Genomic DNA, 24,235 nt, shown 5'->3' with positions numbered 1-24,235 from the left:
CTTGTGTTGTAAATATTGACAGATAATAATACATATTTTAATATCTAGTTAATCTGTTGGAATGTTATATTAGTAATAATATGGATAAGTAGTTATGAAGCTTTATAGACTCACGATTGCATACACTGTTTAAAATAAACTAGATACCTGCGTATATTAAAAAGGTATAGCTCACATAACAGAGTAATAAATAGAATTCGATAAGCTATATTCTATACACTAAATTTTGACGCAGGGCTTTTAATGTGTGTGTCCTACAAAAATAAGCTACGCATTACGGACGTGCAATAGTGTGTGCAATACACCAATATCGACTGAGCGTCAATGCATAAACCGAGAGCAGTTGTCAGTATTCGACGTATGACGTATTCTTGACAAGTATTTATCCCGTATTCTTCCGCACTCGAGATCGGTTGCCGGCTACTCCTTACCCGTTATGTATTTCAGTTCCCATTATTTCTGAGTTCCCTGGTATACCTTTACGCCATTATTATAGATGTCATTTCTTTTTCATCTTAGACATCATTATTCTTTCATGATCATATAACAAAAAATACACCTTGAGTTATTAATATATTTAACCATATTATATATATATATGGTATCATATAAAAAACATAAATCATGGCAAATATAGATTACAGAATATTTCACAATTTCTCAAAAAATACCACTAAATTTTAAATTTGAATAGAGAGTAAGTAGGTACATAATATATTTGTTTTCATCAACAAATAATTCATTGGATTTGAGAATGTTAACACTTATAATAATTGAATATAAATAATTTTAAAACACCAAATAGAAAACAAATCTTTTACAAAATACTATGCTTAGTGGGATGCGAACCCGCATCTACTGTATTCGGTTTGATATCTGATGTGCTTTCAAATTACGTAAGTATGTAAGATCTATAGTAAGATATGGTCTTATTTTCAATTTTAAACAAAGACGTTTACTATAATATTCATTATTGGTTACATTTTATAATAAATGTGCTTTATGATAAAAATAAATATGGAATATTAATGGCATATACATATTCCGTACAATTTTGACAAGTTGTTTAAACTAACCTACCAAAAATATCCAACTTTATTAAATTTCGTCCGATAAACGGTATGTATTGAAAAATACTTTGTATTTCCTTAATGCAATATTATTTAAGAATTGGCTGTCAGGAAATTATTGTCCGACTAATTAGGTTACCAGTTGAATTTAAACACACATGTTTATTAAAGAAAAGAACGAAGAACATGTAGCGAGCATTCTAACATCAATTACCTTCTGGACATTATACCTATGCTAATTTTGCATAAATTAAAGTTCATTTATTGATTTCCAGTAGAAAATGTACATTTTCCATCTATAAAGTTTATAAGACTTGGACATAATATATTAAATAGCTTTCTTTTTCCCCTCTTTCTTCGCGCTTAATTCAAGAGCGGAGTATAGCTTCCTCCACATTTCTTTTATAGTCTATCTCTAGGCTGCTTTCGCTGGTTACCCATCCGCTAAGAATCTGCAATATCTTACTATATGGCATTCTTTCCTCTCATTGTAGGCTTTAAAAAAAGGTTCTCCAGTTCATGGTTTTTCTCTTTTTCATTCCACCATAAATTAATACGTCATAATGATATGTTGTAAATTAAATAACTTGTTTATGCATAAACATCAATTTTGCAAGTAGTTTTGGACAGTGGACTTGAAAAATAGTGCCATTTAATTGATAAAATGTAATTTATAATATATTATATTATAATATAGTCATGGTATTCCTTGTAGCGCATAAAGTGATAAATTTGATTCAGAACCTTACAAATATATTTTCATTATTTAGGGTTTTTAGGTATTTACATTACACAAAGCGGAAATTGAATTAACAGGTTCTTGTTGTCACGAGACATAGACAGTAGCTACTTACTCAACCTGTTAGATCTACTTAAACGTAGATTGAAAAAACTACAAGTAAATTTTCCAGACCCGAGATTTGATCCAGAGAGCCACCGCATTATAAGCCGACACGTTACCAATCGGTCACTGTGAGCATATACAATTATACGTACACTAAAAGGGCCTCCAAATATACGAACAAACATTGCATAAAGTATATACGTATGTACAGCAGTAAATTATACAAATGCAATATGTATATACAAATAATTACAAGATATAAAGAACTTTTTATACACGTTTTTAAATTTTCTGTTGAATTATTATGCTCAATATCCTTAAACTTGTACTTGATATGAAGTAAATAAAAAATAAACAAACAATTTTAATATAGAATTCTGAAATGTCATTTTGACATTTCATTTTGATTTCCATAGTAACTCACGTATATATTAATAATTTAGTTGCTAGGACCACCATCTTAGCAACCAACAATAGTCTTTTACTTTTTACGGATTTTTCTGAAATAACTTTCCATACAAAACGGAATTAACTGAAAATGAATTCAATTCTGCTTAAAGATGGCTAAAAGTATTAAAAGAATGCGTTGGCATCGTGTTCTGATGTATTATAAAAGTTTCAAATGTCTAGTTAGTCGGTAAATTAGTTAAAAATCGATTACAAGATTTGCACTGGACAAACAACCACCGGACAAACAAGAATACGAGATAATACAAACGTTGTAAAAATGCATAAGGATACACTTTTTTTTAGTAAAAAATCTTTTTTTTTTTGCTTTGAAATTTGTCAGTACTAGAGGTCTTTGTGTACTTTATATTGCTACCGTTCATTGAAAAATACCTTAACCTATTACTTAAAACCACTTTGAACTTAAATTAGGGAAGCTACAACAGCTATTTTTGAACAGCTGTTGTATGTCACTGATTAAATACGCATCGATGAAGCACGACCATATTATTTGACATGCTTTTAACTCATGCGACCATGAAATCGCAAACTGTAACCGCGAAACAGCTCTCCAAAATGTATGTTGTTTCAACAAGTATCTCTATTTACGTTAAACACATATTATATACTTAATGTAGCGTGTCATATTATCAGGTTTATAATGAAAATACTCACAGAACGTCATGTATTTATAATAATACGGTATTTTGAGGTTTACATCAATTTATTTAGTTTACTCTCCTTTATATTAAATTATTTTATGAATGAAATTTAATCATATACATAATGATCTATCTACATACTACGATATATCTACAATGACATTATGTACGAAGTATACAATGAAAAAATGTAATAAAGAAAGCTATTAGCCTTAGAATCTAATTTATTACTTATGTCTTAAATTACACAATATATTATATTTTCATTAGGAATACGACAATAATATAAAGAATATTACATGCCAAACGAATTATTAAATATCGTATGGAATTGTGTATTTTATTACTTACATACCTATTTGTTATTTGCTTGCTATATTATTATGATAGGTATAACATATTATATTGTGTAGGTAAAGCCTTAATTTATATTTAGTAAAAAGAGAACATCAAAATGAAAGTTGTCAGCATTAATATCGTGTATCTATTTATGTATGGAAAATGATAAGAACATTTTTATCACAACGCTAAGCAGTAACGTGTCTTATAAACTCGTGGGTCCCGGGTTCGAATCCTAGGTCTAGGCAAAAAAATCGATGCTAGTTTTTTCAATGTGCATGTATTTTGATCAAAAGTATGGACTTAACAGGCTTAGCAAGTGGCAAACATCAATTTCTAGTTAAATTAAAAATCTGTTATTATTCATGTTATGATCTTGGGATCGAACATTTTGAAATTTGAAAATCATTATAATTGTATAATTTCATGTTATGTGTTTTTACAATCTGGGGTGGAGATAAGCCATATAGCGACAAGGTTTCCATTTTTACGAAAACTGGTTGTTAGCTATTCGCTCATTATATTGAGTCGATGCACTAGATTTAAATTAAGAGCATACTTCAGTGAAACGGCAAATAATTTTCAGCAATACGTGGGACGTAATTTTGCATGCGTTGCCAGTCGGAGAGCGATAGTCGACCTGTCAGCACGTCAATTTGTTTTGGGATGGCGTGGGAGGAATTAATTCTTAAATCGTGTGAAAATGACTAAAAAAATGTTCCGTATTTACTTGAAAAAGAAAACATGTCAATGAATATATTATTATTATTATTAATTAAATAACAGAAAATATAACATTATTGGACGCATGTTGAATTTTTATGACAAATTATGTTTTGTTCGTCACGCGTCGTTTTAGACGCGTAGTCACGATCGTTTTAGACCGTGCCTCAGCTGAAGTTTAGCTTTAAGTATAATCGAATTCACTATCCACAGTCTCAGAAATTGATTTATAAATAATTTTACTTAAATCCGCTAAATTAAATTCTACATTTTTACCATCTTTATCTCCATGTTCGTTGAAGTAGGTATTAAAAATATGAAATGAATACATATGTTTAAAGCTATAATAGGTTTTATTATTTTTTTATACTAAGTACATACGGATTCTTTCCTTATGATAATGGGAATTAAAACAATTTTCCAACTAGTTTTCTTCTGGGTATGCTATCAATCCATTGCTATTTTAAGGCATTTTTCTTCTTTTTTGACGGTTCATATTATACAATCTGTCTATACTGGCAAGTGTTAATTTGTATTGTCCTGCCAAAATCACTTGTAACTCATCAGCAATCTTCACCCCATAGCAGGACAGATGTGATGATAGGACCGCACCAAAAGGGCTGATTTTTAAAACTACATAATATTTGTAGAGTTAAATTTGTAATTGTTTTTATAATTTATTTAATTTAAATATTAACATATACGAACTAACTTTCTCTTCATATTTTGTGTCTTATATTGGTTGTTATTCGTAATTAAGTCTTTTTTATTCATTTATGACTACTTATAATTTTGTACTTAATTATGTTTTATGGCGCATTGATCATTAGCTGTAATGCTATAATACTCTTTCTAATAAATAAATATAAGGTTTATTCAAATACTATAGATAGATAATATCTACTCCCAAAATAATATATTTATTATTTTTTTTAATATCCCTTAATCAAACTTATCACTGAGTATTGCCATGTTGCACGTCTTTTCAGTCAGGGAAAAGATTCAAATGCATAAAAAGATTCCAAATTTAAAAAATATATATTATGAATTTTAGATTATTATTAACCCATGGTGTATTATTCTTATTTTCAGGTTTCAGCGTTGGTGATGAGCTTGGTTTTGGCCAATCTCTCAGTAATTTAGACTCGAGCAAGAGGCGTTCAGTTAGCAACAGGAATGGAGGCAATGCTATCGCGGCATTAGCACAACAACAGCAGCAACAACAACAACCGAAACGGGTAAAACAATAAGATATTTAATTAAAACATAAGTAAAATATATTGGTTATTTGATATTTTTTTTTTAATTTGTTTCTTTATCACCTTTATCACCACAAGAAACCGTGGAGCCCAATTACTCTAGGCTTGACTTATATATTAGATTATGTAAATATATTTTAACCTCACCCATGATCGAACCTGCCCCCCCGGGTAAAAGGCGTGTACCTTACGCACTAGACTACGAGGGCCGCAATGATTCAAAGATAATTTATTTTAATTCTGAGAGTTTTCAAAACATTTTGTCGTTTATTTAATTAATATTACAATAGGTATTTAACACATTGACAGCTGACTAGATAAATAATTTTTAATTACGACATTTAAATAGCATGCTCATTATATCGAATGGCCACCTAAATCGTCACTGGAATAGTTCATTTAATTAAAGGTTGAATCAAATATTTTTACAGGAAAATACATTTTTTTATTTATTGATATTATATAATTACCTAATATAGAAATTATAGACTTCAATACTTATAGACTTCGTAGAATCTTCATTTTTATACCCTTATTTAATTGATTTATGTTACTGGATGACAAGCTCACACCACTAACATCCGCTTTCTTTGTTTTGCTTATCGTTGTTACTGGATTAAGCAGTTTTCAAAACCGTACAGCACCATCTAGTAGTGAAGGATAATCTTTTTCGATACATTAAAACGTTCACAGGGATCTACTTATCGTTGTTTTATAATTAACTCAATATGTGCCTGCTTTCATTTATTATTATTCTTTGATAACCTATGTCTTTCTTTTTTATTTGAGCCAAAAGAATAAAATATACATCTTATTTATCTAGGTTTTTATTCTCTTAAATATATGTATCAAATTGTTTCGGCAATCATATTTTTTATTAGTAAAAGTTTAAGATACCTATTATCTGAAATGTCATATTAAAAAAAATGGATAACAATCAAATATGAATATAATATGTCTCAATAATATAAGCTTGAAAACAGAGATAAAGCTTTCTACCCTACAATATCGCTAAAATGCTAATTTTATTTACCGTAACATTTAACATGCAAGTTACAGTTCATACTTACAAAAGGTTATCACCTCAATAATCTTTGAAATTAGCATAATACGATTGAGTGACTGTGTGATTTATTAGTTTATAAATATATTCGTAACATCACGATCAAATTATAGTTTGAATATATTATTGTAATTATCCATTGTTTCGGTTTGAAAGATAAAACGTATCTTTAAAATTAAATCTTGCATGTAAGACATGACATGTTTTCTACTTTGATCTTTGAACTGATGTCATTTTGATAATATTCTCTTAGATTATTCTTGCGATTGGTTACTGAGGATGACGTTCAATTTAAACATTTAATTGGGCTTTTAATAAAAAAATAGCCTATTTTTTAAATTTTGAAATATATAGTTGCCTATTTGTAATATCGAATCCTGGTATAAATAACTGAGAGATCACCTAATAATTAATTGTTTTAACTAGGGCTTATTATTTTTTAATTATTTTTATATTTTATACGTTTTTTCATTAATTATAATTGAGTGTGTACGTAGTGAACATTAAAAATTGCTTAATAAATAACATAATATAAGTAATCACTGCTGAACTTTTAATTGCCACATTTAAATAACACGTTAATTATATCTAATGGCCAAGCACTCCAAACGCGCCAGTCGTGGTGTTAGCACTAAATGAGTTAAGTTATTACTTTCAATTTATAACATATTAGGCATTCACAAGTTTATGTATCATAATATTCTTATACATAAAAAAATATAATTTTGGAAAAGCTCAGAAATATAAAAATTATAAAAAATCATAGAAAAGGGTTTGAATAACAGTATAAGGATAAAATCTTTAAGAATCTTAATAATATGTTTTATAATTATTTATATGTTCTAAATATTTTTTTAGAATTATAAAGTAATCCGTGTATCGTAAAAAAAATGTTTCGTGGTAAAGTCAAACATAGATAGTAATATTTTTTGATTTGAAAATTCGCATAAAAACCTATTCAAAACGTAAAAAAAATAAATAGCTCAGTATAAATTTAAATCTTCACATAAAATAAATAATCACACATATGTAGACAGGTTAATTACATAGAGGATATTGTAAAAGAAATACTATTATTTTCAAATATATAGCTAGTTGTTTATAATTAAATGTAAATTACCAGTACTATAACAATACATTTACAGGGGGTAAATTTTGTTAACAGATGTATATAAGCAATTTACTCATTCCATTTGACCAATGTTTTGGATACCGACACATCATTTTAAAAATATTATAAAATTAATTCTGGAAGTCGGTTATAATCATAAATTCGTGGATTTTAAACTATACTAATGAAATGAAAGGCCGATTAATAATTATTGAGTATATTTGATGCCTACGTATTGCACAACATACTATTTTAATATCCATATGTGGGCTGAGTATAATTATTATTAAAACGTGACGTACTACGTACAATTACCAATATTATAAATGATTGAAATAAATATTATAGACACGCATTTTAATCATAGGGGTCAAACTGCTAATGCATTATAAGAAGCTCAAAAATATATGTACATATGCGTGTCAGTTCATTAGCTTTTTCAATAATATGTACCATTGTTAGTGAGATCAATACTAACTATTGACATGTAAAAGTTTGCACAACTTATGCATGATTATAACGATAAATGATTGACATTACAACCGGTTCCTAAATATAATAACGAGCCATTGCTAAAAACCCTGTGATTTGAAGCTGCCGACAATATAGTGATGAGTATGATAGAAAAGCTTTTCATAATAAATCAATATACCTACTTATAATACGAATTGCATGTTAGATTGAGTGTATAGTACCTATTATGCAAGAGAGTGTATTATATTATGTAAGTACTATACTATACTGGATTGGAAAATTAGTAAAGTATACAAAAAGTTGGATGTTTTGTAACAATTAAAATTTATTTATAATTAAATAAAAAATAAGAATCTCAAAAATATAACAAAAAATCATTTTTATTCTATAGGTACAAATTATACGTACGGAATGTATGGTTATTTTTATTGAGAAATCTTAGAAATATACTTTTTTTAAAGTCCTAAGTTTTTTTGAGTATATTTTTATCTAAAATTTTTTTAATATGTATCTATGTTTCTAAATTTTTTTTAAATTGTGTATTTTTCAAAAACCTGTATTAATTATGTTATACAAAACACCAATTTTATCATACAAAAAAGATAATTTGAGTAAAAATTAAAAGTAATTAATTGAAGAGTCTCTGTTCTCAATAGAACCTTTAAAATAAAGTCGTCATCAAATTGATACGATAATCACTTCAAATACTAAGTATAATGAATGCAAAATGCATTTCAAGATGTTTATTTAGTGAAATTTAAGTTTGAAAAAAACTCAATATTAATTACACATGAATCTTAAACATTCGATCGAAATTTACTGTATTTTTGATGGTTTATATATTTCATATTCATCATTATCATTTGCACGCATATTATAGGTCTAGCTAGACTACCTCAATGACATGTCTCCTCTTTATTGTTTCTACTGTAACCATCATACGCTATCCTAAACTCTACTATTTATATTTTTATAAACAGCCAAACTATAAACAAACATAAATAAACTTACTCTCCATAAGATCACTACTCTAGTTTTTGCTTTGTGTTTAAGTATCTTTTATAATATTGCATTGCCCAACTGACTTTCTTATTTTAAATGTAAGACGATACATACATTATTGTAAAGCTCAAAATTCACGGCTTCTTGTTACAGCTCGCTTCACACATAGCTCCAAATATCCTTCTTGAATCTCGCATTTTTAATTTCCACCTTGTTATACTTTTAAAATAAGATCCTGCAATCTAATACGTAAGTTAGTATTGATCTGATGAGTGTTTTAATTTTAATAAAAAAATATCAAAAACTAAGACGATTATTCAATTATTATGTGTAAATATAATACAACTACAGTGGGTGTGAAGATTTAATGAAAGCGATGAGAAAATTGTTTTTTAACAAACATCATGTGAAAGAAACCAATATAATAATATGAGTCTTTTAAACGATATTTTATATTCTGTTTATGTGAATATTTTTTTGATATATGTATATTTCATCACTGTTCTGGTAGAAGACACTAATTCGAAATGACATATTGAGTTAGTTATACCAAAATTTTCCTTATTTCAAACTTTACCGTCTGGAAACCTTTTTAATAAATAAACAGTCTTTATTTTAAAGTCATCCTTTTTACGATTACTTAATAAATTCACATGATAGACCATTTCAAACATTTTAACAACTTCAAAGTCAAATTACTCAAAACGAGTATTCTTCAGTTAGTGTGTTCTGCCAGAACAGAGAAGATTTATTGTTTTTTTAATTTTCAGAGGTTATTTTATAAACCAAGGCAAACAAATAATTATCTCATTTTATACACACCTACAATATTATAATATGTACTTTTTTAATATATTCCGTGACTATTTAAAATTAAAATATTACTCCGCAAGACACCTGTCCAATCGTGTGTCAAATTCATCAGACGGGCGACACTTTGCTGACACATAGAAATATTTTCACGCTACGGATAATAATTTTAAACAAACAAAAATGTTACTGAATAATAATTAAAAAACTTTTTCATTATTCTTGAAAAATAACGAAAATTAATCATAATTAAGAAATCACCTACTTCTTAACTGTGTATTCTCACACCCCGTATGTTTGTACCGCCAGACCACGTTGTGACAATAGACAATTTTAAAACATATTTTTCAAAAATAATAACTTATTTAATACAAACTCGCACGACCACACAAGGAAGGAAAGTATACGTCTCATAAGTCCGTCAAATAGCTCGCACTTTCAAATGACAATTATTATGGATGCATACTTACATAAAACATAACAAGTCTTTCCATGAGCGAAACAATAATGTTACTAATTTTACTGTGTGAATGATAATAATAACCACTTAGTTTTGTATGGAATGTTACTTAGGTACCTTACAAGAAATTTTAGTCATTGGTTATGAATATTGAAGATTTATTTCGAAACAGTTGATTGAATTAATGAAAAATAAAATATTTTGCTTTTAACACTTCTATTGAAAGACGCAAACAATTTATTATTCTGATATAAAACTATCAATTGACAGCTCTGTGCGGAAAGTTCAATTAAAAAATATTATGAAAGCTATTTTGCCACATGGTGTGAAGTATTTTCAATTCAATACATGCAATATAATTCTAATTTTTAAATATTTTGAAATAATAATTTATTTTTGTAATGTTGTGAAACCTGTATTTCTTTATATTAATTGACGAGGTGAAGATCCATAGAACAATGTGATAGTTACATTATAAAATGAGTTTCAAATAATTTAATTGTATTGTATGTTGTGTATTTTTTATACGTACATAGAATGTTATTGAAATGGTTTCTTATACAATTATTATTATTTAGGTTTGTTAAAAATATTCTAGGATTAATGGTTGTCAATCATTTAGTCAATTTAATAGTTTCATGGTATGTAAACATACATACATGGATAATGAAAAAATAACATGTGAATTTGTTAGATACAGGATTTTAAATTGCTACCCACGGTTTCAGAAGCGGACACGCGGGGCCAATGGGCGCGAAACCCGAGAGATACACGATTGTTTCCTGTTGGGTGGCTTACTTTTTTCAAAAAAAAATTTTCTACTGGTTATAATATATTTTTTGTGTTCTCAAAATTATGTATGTTCAGTAAAAGTCTTGTTTTCTGGAGGTTCATTTTTAAACCATAAAAATTGCTGACCTCTTTAACCCTTTTTACCAGTTGATGAAAACTCTTTAAGCTATCAGCAATTAGCACAGTGTTTTTTTTATATTAACCAATTATAAAAAAATGTTGTAGATATCAATGGGTGAAAAGTTTTATTTTTATTTTTCAAAACATGCCATGCCATGCCTGCACCAAGTTTTTTTGTACTACATGAATATAAAGTTTTTTTTTGTAAATCTCAAACTAAAGATATTGAGTGCATAAAAAAATGTGTATACAATAATTATTCATTTTCACACTTAATTTTTATTGATAGACACCATTAATATAGCTTTGTATATTCTCAATTACAAATAATCATTTGACAACATCGTGATATCTTTACCCATCAATTATTTTTAATAATCCATATAAAAAAGGTTATATATAAAGACTATTGCGTAAATTTACTAATACTTCTTCAATACACATTCTTCTTCGAATGTCTTCTCCAAAAAAAAAATATTTGATTATTAAATCATTTTTTTTACTGCACAATTTTTTTGTTTCATATCGATAGGGTTATCACAGCGGTTAAATGTAAACTGTTTATATAATATTTCACCTAAAGCAATCGTACCGAAAATAAATGACCGTAACTATTGAGATCAAAAAAATATGCCTTGCCAAGTAAACAACTTAAATATAGATCCCTCCAAGCTAAGCCGCCCTGTACCACACCCGATCTAATTTAGTCATGTCACAGTGCTCTATGTTAGGCTGTGAAGCATCACCAGTAGTATATGTCTGGAAATGTCTCATTAGCAGTTACCCAAAACTGAGGTCACATACACTCAAGATGTACTTTGACTGAGTTTGCATAACATTAAGATTGTCTATGGTAGAGATGAGTACGGGAAACAGACAATAAATAATAATAAAATATAAATCTCATGCTAATAAAAAACTGTCAAAATGATCTAAGTGAAGAGATCTTAAAGTTGGCAGTATGATGCCGCAATTTTTAAAACAATAAAATCGGCCTTTTTGTCAACCAGGTTGGATGGTCTGATGGGCCCAACAACAGGTTGGACCGACTTGAATATCTCGTCCCTTTCGATTCACATTTCAGGGCATTCTCAGAATATGTGTTTGCATCTTGTACTTCTCCGCTACATGAACATATTAGTCGGGTAACAACAAGTAAACAAATAAAAATGGTAATAAAATCCTGAAAATACAACATCAGTCTATTGTCTACGGCCTACGCTTACATTTGCTGTGGTCAATTTATTATGTACTATTTTACTTTCTAGTTAGACCAATGTCTGCCAAACTGTGTGCCGCGAAAATTTTGTCAAAAGTGCAGACCACAGTAAAAAACTACTCTGGATAATTTCACAAGTATTTTTCATCACTTGATTATCAAAATATGTACAAGTGAAACATTAATAGAGAAAAAAAATTTGATCTTGTGCACAAAGCATCACTTCCTTGAGTTAGAATTTTCAACATTTTGGATTCCGGCTTGTAGTCAATATAATATACTACAGCTATTGAACCTTTGTTGTCATTTCGATTATCATTGCGTTTTGGCTTGTCTATTTTTTTACAACGTTTTTATTAGCTCGTATTCATATTTGTCCAGTGGTTGTTTGTCCAGTAAAAATCTTGCAATCGATTTTTAACTAACTTCCCGACTAACTAGACATTTGAAACTTTTAGAATATATCAGAACACGATGCCAATGCATTCTTTTAATACTTTTAGCCATCTTTAAGCAGAATTGAATTCATTTTCAATTAATCCTGTTTTGTATGAAAAGTTATTTCGGAAGAAATCCGTAATCCAATCCACTAATATTGGTTGCTAGGGAGTGGTCCTAGCAACTAAATTATTAATATATTATACGTGCGTTACTATTGAAATCAAAATGACATTTCAGTATTCTATATTTGTTTGTTTTTATTTACTTCATATCAAGAACAAGTTTGAGTATATTGAGCAAAATAATTCAACAGAAAATTTAAAAACGTTGTATATAAAAAGTTCTTTTTATCTTGTAATTATTTGTAATCTTCTCACTCATTAAATTATAATCAGTTTTACCTAAGTATATTGATAAAAAATATTGTTATTAAAAGATTTTTTATTCATAAAGTACCTACTACGTATATTTATTTTTTGGGGGATTTTTATTTGGAGTCACCAGAAAAAAGAGTTTGGCAGAGACATTTTATTATTATGCTATATTAATTTAGATTGTTTAAAAATAATTTGGAAAAGTCTCAGAAATTTATTTATCTCATTAAGGGGGAGACGCATGCCAGCAGAGAACCTAGCGGAAATATACGAAGCTTGCAATTTGAGATTTTTTTTTGATAATTTACAATTTCAACTGTATTATTTAATAAATATGTATCCGAAAACATTAAAAAGATTTTTTTAATTTTTTTAAACTTAAAGATAAACTTACAATTGTAAAAAAATGTAATAAAATGTGAATTCGTTGCAGGGTCAAATCTTATTATTGCATTATATTTTATGGTCATAATTATCATTAAAATTTAGTTTATTAAGTTTTAGATTTTATGTGGTGTAGATTTTTGACTAATTCATCGTTTTAATATTTTTTATATATATTTTAAAAAACATCGATTTTTATAAAAATATAAATGTGTATAACTTGAAATCCTTTTTATTTATATCAACTCGAGCTTCAATATTGTGACCATGCCTAAAATAAAATTTGATATAAATAAAAAGGATTTCAAGTTATACACATTTATATTTTTTAAAAAATCAATGTTTTTTAAAATATATATAAAAAATATTAAAACGATGAATTAGTCAAAAATCTACACCACATAAAATCTAAAACTTAATAAACTAAATTTTAATAATAAATATGGCCATAAAATATAATGTAATAATAAGATTTGACCCTGCAACGAATTCACATTTTATTACATTTTTTTACAATTGCCAGTTTATCTTTAAATTAAAAAAAAATATTTTTTTTTTAGTGTTTTCAGATACATATTTATTAATTACTACAGTTGAAATTGTAAATTATCAAAAAAAATCTCAAATTGCAAGCTTCGTATTTTTCCGTTAGGTGCCTCTTTTCGCCTCTGATAGTATAAGCATCCCCCTTAAGACGGTACTTCAGTGAAACGATAAATAATTTTCAACTATAGGTGCGACGAAATTTTGGACTCGCTGGCAATCGGAGAGCGAATGTCGAGCTGTAAACATGTCAATTTGTTACGTGATAGCGACGGGGGTATTAATTCTTAAATCGTGTGAAGATGACTAAAAACGTTACCCATTTACTTGAAAAAGAAAACATGTCAATGAATATATTATTATTGTTACTAATAGAACAATAAACAGAACATTAAATGGACGCATGTTGGATTTATATGACAAATTATATTTCGTTCGGTACACGTCATTTGCACAATCCGCGCATCGCCTAGCCACGATATTTTTACAACATGCCTCAACTGAGGTATAGCCAGAAAATTCAGAAACATAACATGGTAAATAAGACAATTTTACTGTTGAGATGTTTTGTATTTCGGATTCATATATTATACTTCAGATACTCAAGTCAACTGAGTTACGTCTATTTCTTTGTTATAATGTAAAACATATTATTGTTATTCATCTTAGAAAACAGGATATGGTAAAGTGTGATATAAGTTGCGATGAGAAAATGTTTTAGAAAGTGGTATTTTTGAATTTTACTCAACTCTACTGGCTTTTAATTTATTCACAATGCATCATAAATAGCTAATGCCCATTCATAACTGCAACTGAAAAAAAATAACTGTATTCTATCAAAGCAAAAAAGTTCAGTAACCAGTGGGCATAAATATTAGACTGTACTCAACAGAATCATATTATTTCTTCCCACACTAAATCTTGTATGGTGATCTTTTACCAATATATTGTGGTAAATAAAAAGATGAACTTATGTTATACGAGTTATTATTTCACCGTATTATCATTTAGTCACTACAATTATTAACAATACACATACTTCAATCGAGTATACATCGAAAATTTTTCTTCTGATAGTCATTTAGTTACCTACTAATTAAGGAAATGAGTAGAAGATGGGCGTAACATTTTAATTAACAAAAACAAGGCGTATCAGTATACTTTATTTTTTTTGAATATCAGTACTTGGTACGCTAGTGGTATGAAAGTAGTCAAAGAGTTAAAAATAAAATAAAATACTGAGGTAGGAGATTGATAAAATTTTACATAATAAACTGATCTTTTCCTTTCTCCATTATAAATGAATTACTACACTCTCATTATATTTTTTTATTTCATAGAAGATTTTTTGAAACTTTTAGAATTGACAGAAAATGTTAAAATATATAATATATAATAAATAATTAATATATTTTCATTATTATTAAATAGAAAATAAGCTTTATTTATATCGAATAACTATAGGTGCCTGCTAACACTAAGTTTATTGAAAATTCAAACTAAAATATACTGAAATTGTTTTCTGTAATAATTCAAATACGTTACACAGATTATTATGTTCTTAAAAACCAATAACTATAAAATTTTGTAGATTTTAGATGACTTCAAATACACTAGTTGCCTTTAAGTATCTTAAACTGTCGTAATAGATTTTTGAGTTGTCACTGCGTCTTCTTTTTTCTCTTTTTTCACCGTTTCGTACTCGTTGAAGAGTCTATTCTCAAGAGATATTGTATTGAAGTGTACCGTAAGCCAGTGGTTCCAAACCTTTTTATCGCCGCGGACCGGTCAACGTTTGATAATTTTACCGCGGCCCGCTGAGGGGGGGACGTTGATAGTTTATATTTTAGATTGTTTTGATTTAATATATTAAATTTAATTGTATTTAAACATGCCTTCAAAATTAAAGACAAAAACAAAGTCACACCAAAAAATGAATATAAAGTTATTTAGCATTTTAACTCACTATAACGCTAAATCAATGAGAACTCTGAGCTTCTTTCTTTGCAACGAGACGGTTCCATCTGGGGGTAATAGGAGACAATGACTCCCGAAGTGTGTTGCTTTTGTCCAGTTTATTCCGTTGTTTTGTTTTGGTTTCTGTCATTGCAGAAAACTCCGCTTCACACAGATAGGATGTCGAAAATGGCAATAGGGATTTAATTGCTGTGGTTGGTGGCCATCTCAGGGTATTCCGCCATGACTTTAATCCAGAACACCAGCAGAGCGTAATTTTAAGGACACCGTTATTTGTAATCTTCAGCCCCGATATCACGCTATTTTGCGCATGCGCGGTATTGGTGCGGCTTTACGTGACGTCTCTCAGCTCCCGGTTAACCTCTCGTGTATGGAAAGTTGCAAAAACTCGAGAGAAAAACACCACAGTAAATAAAATGGAAATAATTTAATGTTACTTGGGCGGCCCGGTACCATTTGGGGGGTTGAGGATCACTGCCGTAAGGTATATGAATGCAAACGGAGAGTAATCCAATCAAGACATGGCGTATGATACTTTAGTTTTTGTATGTTATAAAATAATATAGATGATTTTGTTTTTAATACGCCAGACTTTGAAAAACTATTTTTCTTTAAAATAGCTTGCGTATTCTTATTTACTTTTATTACTGTATATTTATAAGGGTGAATATGTGTTAAGTATAGATAATTATTTTATTTTTCTGGAAAGCAGATGATCAAAAATATTAACTGGTTATGTAGGTACCTAGTCCATAGTAGAGTATACGTTTTATAACTTTGCACTTTTTTGCACTTTTTACTACACTGATACGCCTCTTTCTCTGATTACCTATATATTCACTTGTATTAATAAGAAAATAAATAGATAATATATTTTTTATTTTTTTTAGAATATATTACATCATTTTCACGCTAGAGCCGGAGTGCAAAGTTATGAAGCATATACTATAATATGTTTGATACAATTACTGATACAATTATTGTATTATTATATAAAAATAATACAATACATAAATATTTGTACTTTAAAATATATTGAACGTTCATTTTAATGTGACGGGTGGATAAGTAATATGTTTTGAATTTAATAATAAAAATAAATATGTTTTTCATTTATTCAAATTCATATAATTTTACATATCGTGAACATTACAAATTAAACATTTAAGACGTTCACAACATGACATTAAAATACAAAGAAACAGTGTAAAGAAGAAATAAATATATGCAGTATCACAGAACAGGTAATTTAATTATTAATGTATTCGTCAATGAAATCATGAATTGTGATCGTCAAAATTAAAAAAAAAAACTTTACTGGTTAATGATGATATCAATAAAATGTGTACAATGTAGACAAGTCGTTAAAATTCTGACACCTGCTATTGGATTTTTGAGAAAGTTTTTTTTATTATCATCGAAGAGTAAAAGATGAGACTTTACCTGTCCAGTTTTATAAAAAGATTCACAGCAATGTATCCGCCAGTCATCGGGTTTTCTATTAATTATTATGAAACAAAATTTCTAAAACATATAATGCTGGGCGTATGCTAAACAACAAAAGTGTTGATGATTATTGTGACGTGGGCATGACGTGTATTGTGGTCAAGACTCATAGATAATATTGAAACATTTTATGAATATAATATACGATTATTGCGGCACCGAGACAATTGGACATCAGGACAAATAGGCGCCACATTGTCGAATGAAATAACGTTCATTAATGAAATAAATATACGTTCGTTATGATTTGATACAGAAAGTAAATGAAGAAGTTAAATAAGTTAGTTGATTTTGCTCTAAACATATTGTTTTTTTATTGCGGATTGAGAATTAATATGCCTGACGCTTCATATAATAATAAAAAAACTCTCTTTTTGTCGAAACTTAAACATATCCAAAATTAAATCATTATTTACGCGTGCATATTTAAATTCTCATAAAACATAAAATATATACATATTTCAAAAGAATATAAAATTCACGAACGTCTATTTATTTTTGAATTTAATTCAATTGTGTAGCGCCCAGTTGTTCCGGTGCCGAATCATTCTAGATCCGTTATTGTAGGGTGGATGTGATCATAAATCTAGCCATAACCAATCTTTAGTATACAAACTAAATACAATTTTTAGCGCCAAAGCTAAGAATAACAAATTTAGACTGAAATCAAACATATTTATTGATAAATGGTGGTGATATTATATTATAATACGAGTACACGAGATCTAGTTAAAATATATATATATTTTTTTTTTTTTTTTTTTAAATAAAACAGTTATTTTGTTAATTAAACTATAATTATGAGATAAATAACAAAACTATTCATGATTAAAAACCATTTTGATGGAGCACCATTATGTGGTTTTTATTTTAACGTCTACAGAAGAGGACCACTGAGTTTTGGCGCAAAACTTTGTACTCGGCTTGTGTTCTAATGATTGGCTATGATCTAACTAAGTAGTGGTTAGATTTAAACATATTCAAATATATTGTACGAGCTTACAATATACAAAAGAAATAAAATGTAATCACGGTTGTCATTAATAATTTAATCTGTCAATAATTATAGTACTATCATTATTTTTCGCTAAGAGGCGTTAACACACCGATATTCATATTTTTGCTTTAGGTTGATACAAATATTTAGCGAAGCGTCTATTAATTGCCAATTTAACAAATACGTTTTGATATTAAATTAATATAAACGATACAATTATCACAGATTAGGATATATAAATAAGATTATATTAATTTGATATGTATGTATTTATAATAATATTGTTTACCATTCAAATATTAAAATATTATTTTTTAAATATTTCAGAACAATGCCCAGAACGTGAAAAGAAATCGACTGACCGTACGACAGCCATCTACGAGTGCAGCACCAATGACGCAGGCTACGGCTTCTACCATCATACCATCAGCGATGCCAACAATAGCAACCATGCCATCTTCTTCTCAGACCCCTGTGCAGACTGGAAGATCTCAATCAGTTGTACGTCAGATGAAACAACCTGCTACCCCTCTACCTAGCTTCAAACCGATGCCTCCACCACAAGGAATGGTAGCACCCACCCCTACAAAACAATCATATGCACAATATCCAATACCGACACAAATGTCTCCAAAGGGAACTATCACAACTTTACCAAATCCGCATCAGAGACCATCACCACAAAATCCACAAGGAACCTTAAATAGAATAGGACAAGTTGCTAAAAGTAATAATAATTTCATGAGTGTGTCAGCACCACCAGTACGTGTTGCTAACATTGGACAAAACTTAATGTCAGCTAATAGTATTCAAAATAAAAACTTTGTTTCTAATTCTGGAGATCAAGCTTTGAGAATGATACCAGCTCCTTCAATGATTGGTATGACTCCACATAAATATCCTACATTCCACGCAATGCCTTCATCAATTTCAAGAATATCAACAAGCGCTTCATACCAAGTAGAAGATAGTCCACAATTTAATTCAGGTGTATCAGTTGTATCACCACAGTCATATAGAAATACAGTACAAATTCCAGTGGCGCCTACAATGATGAGCAAATATCCAACGTCAGCGTCGTTTACTCAAAATACGATTTCGCTGAGAAAGCCTCCGATGTCGCAAACTCCGGCATATCCGGTTCAAAATTCTCAAGCGTTTTACGGACAGCAGCAAAATCAACTTACCGCAAGTCAATTAAGCACGATGATGGCAAATAGTGGACAGTACAGTAATAACTACGCGTCGAAACCCACGCAGAAGATCGATAATATGATAGCATATAACGCAATCAACGATTATAATCCACAGGCTTCTTTGCACCAAAAGATTATCGCTATTTCGAAAGCTACGAATATTTCTGTGGAGGCGATTGAAGCAGCTGTGAAGCTACGGCAGCAACAGCTCATCAATCAGATGATTGCGGCGCAGACTGTCCAGACGACCACAACGACAACGACAACTACCACGACGCCGAGACCTCCTCCCCCTCCACCACCGCCACCCCCTAAAAGGTATTTTATTTATTTTTATGTTATCTATTAACATCTAATGAATCTTCTTCTTCGTTGTGTCAGGTCTTCAATAGCTACAACATATCACTCCAAATGTTGGCAAAGGCATCACCATTTCCCTCGGCTTGTAGGATCTCGTCGAAATTGCAGCTTACTGGGCAAGCCTTGCATGAAAAAAGATGCTCCATGCTTTAGATTTCACCGCACTCACAAGTTTGATCATCGGAGAACCACCACTTCACCTTGTTATCTCGAATGATTCTCAGTCTGTTTAGGGCTTTCCATGTACGGTACCCAAGACTAGATCCGGATGGGAGATGCTCTACTGGCTTTACCCAAATCTTCGAGACCCTCAGAGGCTAGGTTCACTTTCCATGCGGACAGTCTATCTTCTTCGGGTGGGACGGTCAGAGGGGTATGGTTGTCGCCATAAAGTTTCAAGCATAAAGCTTTTGTTTTGCACATTTGATACCTACGCATGATGTGTCACGGGTCCTTCTCTTGGGCTGACTTTTTAACTCAGGCTGCAGTTTCACATCAGATTGGGTGGGAGGGGATAGTGCAAGGGCTGATTGTATGAATGTACCCTGATTATATGAATGTATCCAATGACTGATCACGGTAAATAAACCGCAAACGATATTTTTTATACGATTTATATATTTGCAGTATTCAGGAATGAATAAAAAAGAAAATCTAGGAATGTAGGAATTCAAATTTTCATTATTCGTATGGTTATAATATTTCATTATATTACTTTCAGTAATTGGGTACGCACATATTATTTTCACTATTCAATAATGCATAACAAGGTGATAGCAATGTGCAGTATTGATTTTAATTGCTGGCACAACCTACAAATCCAGTTTTTGCTTTAACCTATTAACCCGTATATGTACTCAACACAGAATACTGCAAGTAGAATATTTGCTATTATCAAGCATTTAGAAAGGTAAATTTAAAATCGAAATATACTACATTAGATTAACACATTAGATAAACACGTTTTCTTAATATATTTTCATCATGATGAAAACATTATTTCTCTATTTTTTTGTAGATATCGTCACTGTTCTGGCAGAAGACACTAATTCGAAAAAATGACATTGAGTTAGTTATACCAAAATGTTCCTTATTTCAAACTTTATCGTCTGGAAACCTTCTTAATAATTAAACAGTCTTTATTTTAAAGTCATCCTTTTTACGATTACTTAATAAACTCACACGATAAACCATTAATTCAAACATTTTAACAACTTCAAAGTCAAATTACTCAAAACTAGTATTCTCCAGTTAGTGTGTTCTGCCAGAACAGAGACGATATGTTAGCTACTTAGTTAAGTTAATCACCATGTCTGATCCTAAGAAGATCAAATGGGTTTCCACATAGTGGAGGTTTACATTAACAGATTTTTTTGTTTGTATGAGAAATGGATGTTGGCCACTTGCTCAACATATTGGGTCCATACTCTAACTCCAAGCACACATTGGAAAACAATATATGATGTTATTGCCAGATTTAGGATTTGAACCTGGGACTTGTTAGCCGCTCGGTGATTTTGGGCGTGACTATTTTAATTGAATGTTAAATAGAACTATTCAAAATAATAAAGGAAATATTCCAATCTTATTATTAAACGTTATCTGTGTTGCAGAAATAATATGGTCGACACTCTATTTTTTACCACGTTTTTATTAGCTCGTATTCTTGTTTGTCCAGTAAATTTTTTTTCTTGTTTGTCCAAGATTTCTATTGGACGATTGAAGATTTTTAACTAACTTTCCGACTAGCTAGACATTTGAAACTTTTAGAATATATCAGAACACGACGACAATGCATTCTTTTAATACTTTTAGCTATCTTTAAGCAGAGTTGAATTCATTTTCAGTTAATTCTGTTTTGTATGGAAAGTTATTTCGGAAAAAAAATCGTAAACATAAAAACACTATTATTGGTTGCTAAGGGGGTCCTAGCAACTAAATTATTAATATATACGTGCGTTACTATGGAAATCAATATGAAATGTCAAAATGACATTTCAGTATTCTATATTTATTCAGTATTTCTATCAAGTACAAAAAAAGTATTTATTAATACATAGAATTATCAAGTTTATATGATGAAACAGAAAATTTAAAACGTGGTATATAAAAAGTTTTTTTTATCTTGTAATTATCATTATAATTGAAGTTATAGTTTCTTTCAGTCTTTATAGTTTTTACCACAGGGAGTGGATAATAGTTTATTTTAATAAGCGTGTCTATTTAATAAAGGGAATACTATGTTTAAAGATCCATCTACTTATATTTTTATATCTAAATATTTATTCTATTAAATGTCTTCTAAATAATATACTTTTTCAATTTAGTTTAAACATTTCTTTCATAGTCTACTTACTTATCGTATTTTTTAGGAGAATAGTACTTTATAAAGATATCTTTAAGCCCATAAATCTCTTGGTAGGTGAAATTCTTCTAAAAATCTCACCATAAGCTCAATTAGCATTTTTTCAATTGTTTTAAAAGTAATTTGATGTCTAAATGGTCATGTAATTATTTAAAGTTTAAAAGAACAAGAACATAATATATTATAGGATACATGTTGGTATTTTTAAGATGGTTTACTACGAGAAATTTAATTCACACTAAAATTGCGTTAAGAATTTCCGTAATTTGGTTGTTATTTTTATGATGGTTAAATTTTGCAAATTTTCTAATTATACTTGAAATAATGCAATCGTGGATTTTTATGTGGCTTTGAAGTTGGTGAAATATGTGCGAGCTCGTAATTCAAGGCGTGAAAAGCATCACAGGTAAAATAATTTAATTTTTTTTAATTAATCACCAATTATACATCGCTACACTATAGAAATATTATTAAAATGCTTGTTGCGCATTTAAATATGGCACACAAAGTAAACTGGCCAATTAATTATAAAAAATATCATTGTAAATAAAAACTAAAATAATAAAGATATAGTTATGAAAATTATATACGTAGAATAATATAGTATGTATTTTATATCAATAGTAAATCTGTACTTATCAGTACGCAAAACATTCTCAATTAAAGCAGATAAAATAGATTATTATTATTAAAATAATTAAGAGGATAAAATACTTTGTTTATTTTATAAAGCATTAGAATTTAAATAATATGACATAAAAAGATTTACAATTAACGAAATTACAATTCAGATTAGTTGTTGATTATACATATTTAATTTATTAAAATTAATCTACTTCTTTTTATCTGAAATTAAAAATCTAGTTTAAATATTATTTAGTAATAAATAATTATTTAGTAATAAGTAATATTAATTATTATTTAGGTATATAAGTTGTGTGTCTTAAAATTATTTATGTATTACTATTCTGTACTTTATCTGTAAAGTTGTACCTTCTCTTCCGTGTATTTATAACCAAAACTTTTATACAGACTTTTTTCACAATATGCTATGAGGGTAAAATAAAGAAGTACATAATGGAGTATTTATTACATATAGTAATTAAATAATATAAATCGTCTATCGGGATCATAAGATGAAATTGGTTCACTTATAGATTAAGGTATATCCAGTAAGTGATAGAGCGGGCATGAAGTCATTTAGTGATTTTTTGGGATTATATTTTCCAGGCGGTTATCTATTTACTGAGCAACACGTTCAGTCTATTATTGCCATTTTATCATTTTAACTATCTTTATTCCACCAGGAACTCTTGTTTACCTGATTATAAATTAGTTTGTTTATATGTAATTTATGCTCTATAGTCGATTTGTACATTAACATCCCTCGACTCTTGAATTTATTTTATATTAATATACTACACAATATTCACTTGCATACGTTAGCACTGATAACATGTATTATTTGAAAACTTTACGTGAATTTTGAATATAGTATTCAGGCGTTCTACTCCATTTAAGGTCAGTTTGGATCTGTAAGCATTATGCTTTGTGTAGTTACCTATATTATTATTATTCACACTATTATATATTATGAATTATTTATTGAACATATTATGGATTAACGTGAACAGCGAAAATTAATATTTATAATATATAATTTATTTGTAAATGGCATCGGCCTGACAATATATATT

General features: G+C 29.0%; 1 protein-coding gene across 1 annotated transcript in view; it reads left to right on the top strand.

The window, feature by feature from the left end:
• LOC147065691 (uncharacterized) overlaps positions 1-24,235 on the top strand; it is a 44,373-nt gene that overhangs the window by 11,044 nt on the left and 9,094 nt on the right. Inside the window, exons 2-4 of the mRNA XM_085956886.1 lie at positions 5,178-5,323; positions 18,945-19,187; positions 19,929-20,131. Of these exons, the coding sequence (XP_085813012.1) occupies positions 19,011-19,187; positions 19,929-20,131 (380 nt within the window). The 5' untranslated portion in view covers positions 5,178-5,323; positions 18,945-19,010. The remainder of the gene's footprint in view (positions 1-5,177; positions 5,324-18,944; positions 19,188-19,928; positions 20,132-24,235) is intronic.

Source organism: Rhyacophila brunnea, unplaced genomic scaffold (assembly GCF_057557595.1).
Source record: "Rhyacophila brunnea isolate RB1 unplaced genomic scaffold, BYU_Rbru_1.0 scaffold_6, whole genome shotgun sequence".
In the NCBI taxonomy this organism is placed as follows: Eukaryota; Metazoa; Arthropoda; class Insecta; order Trichoptera; family Rhyacophilidae; genus Rhyacophila; species Rhyacophila brunnea.
The sequence above is the reverse complement of the archived record's forward strand: the minus strand, read 5'-3'. Positions and strand labels throughout refer to the sequence as shown.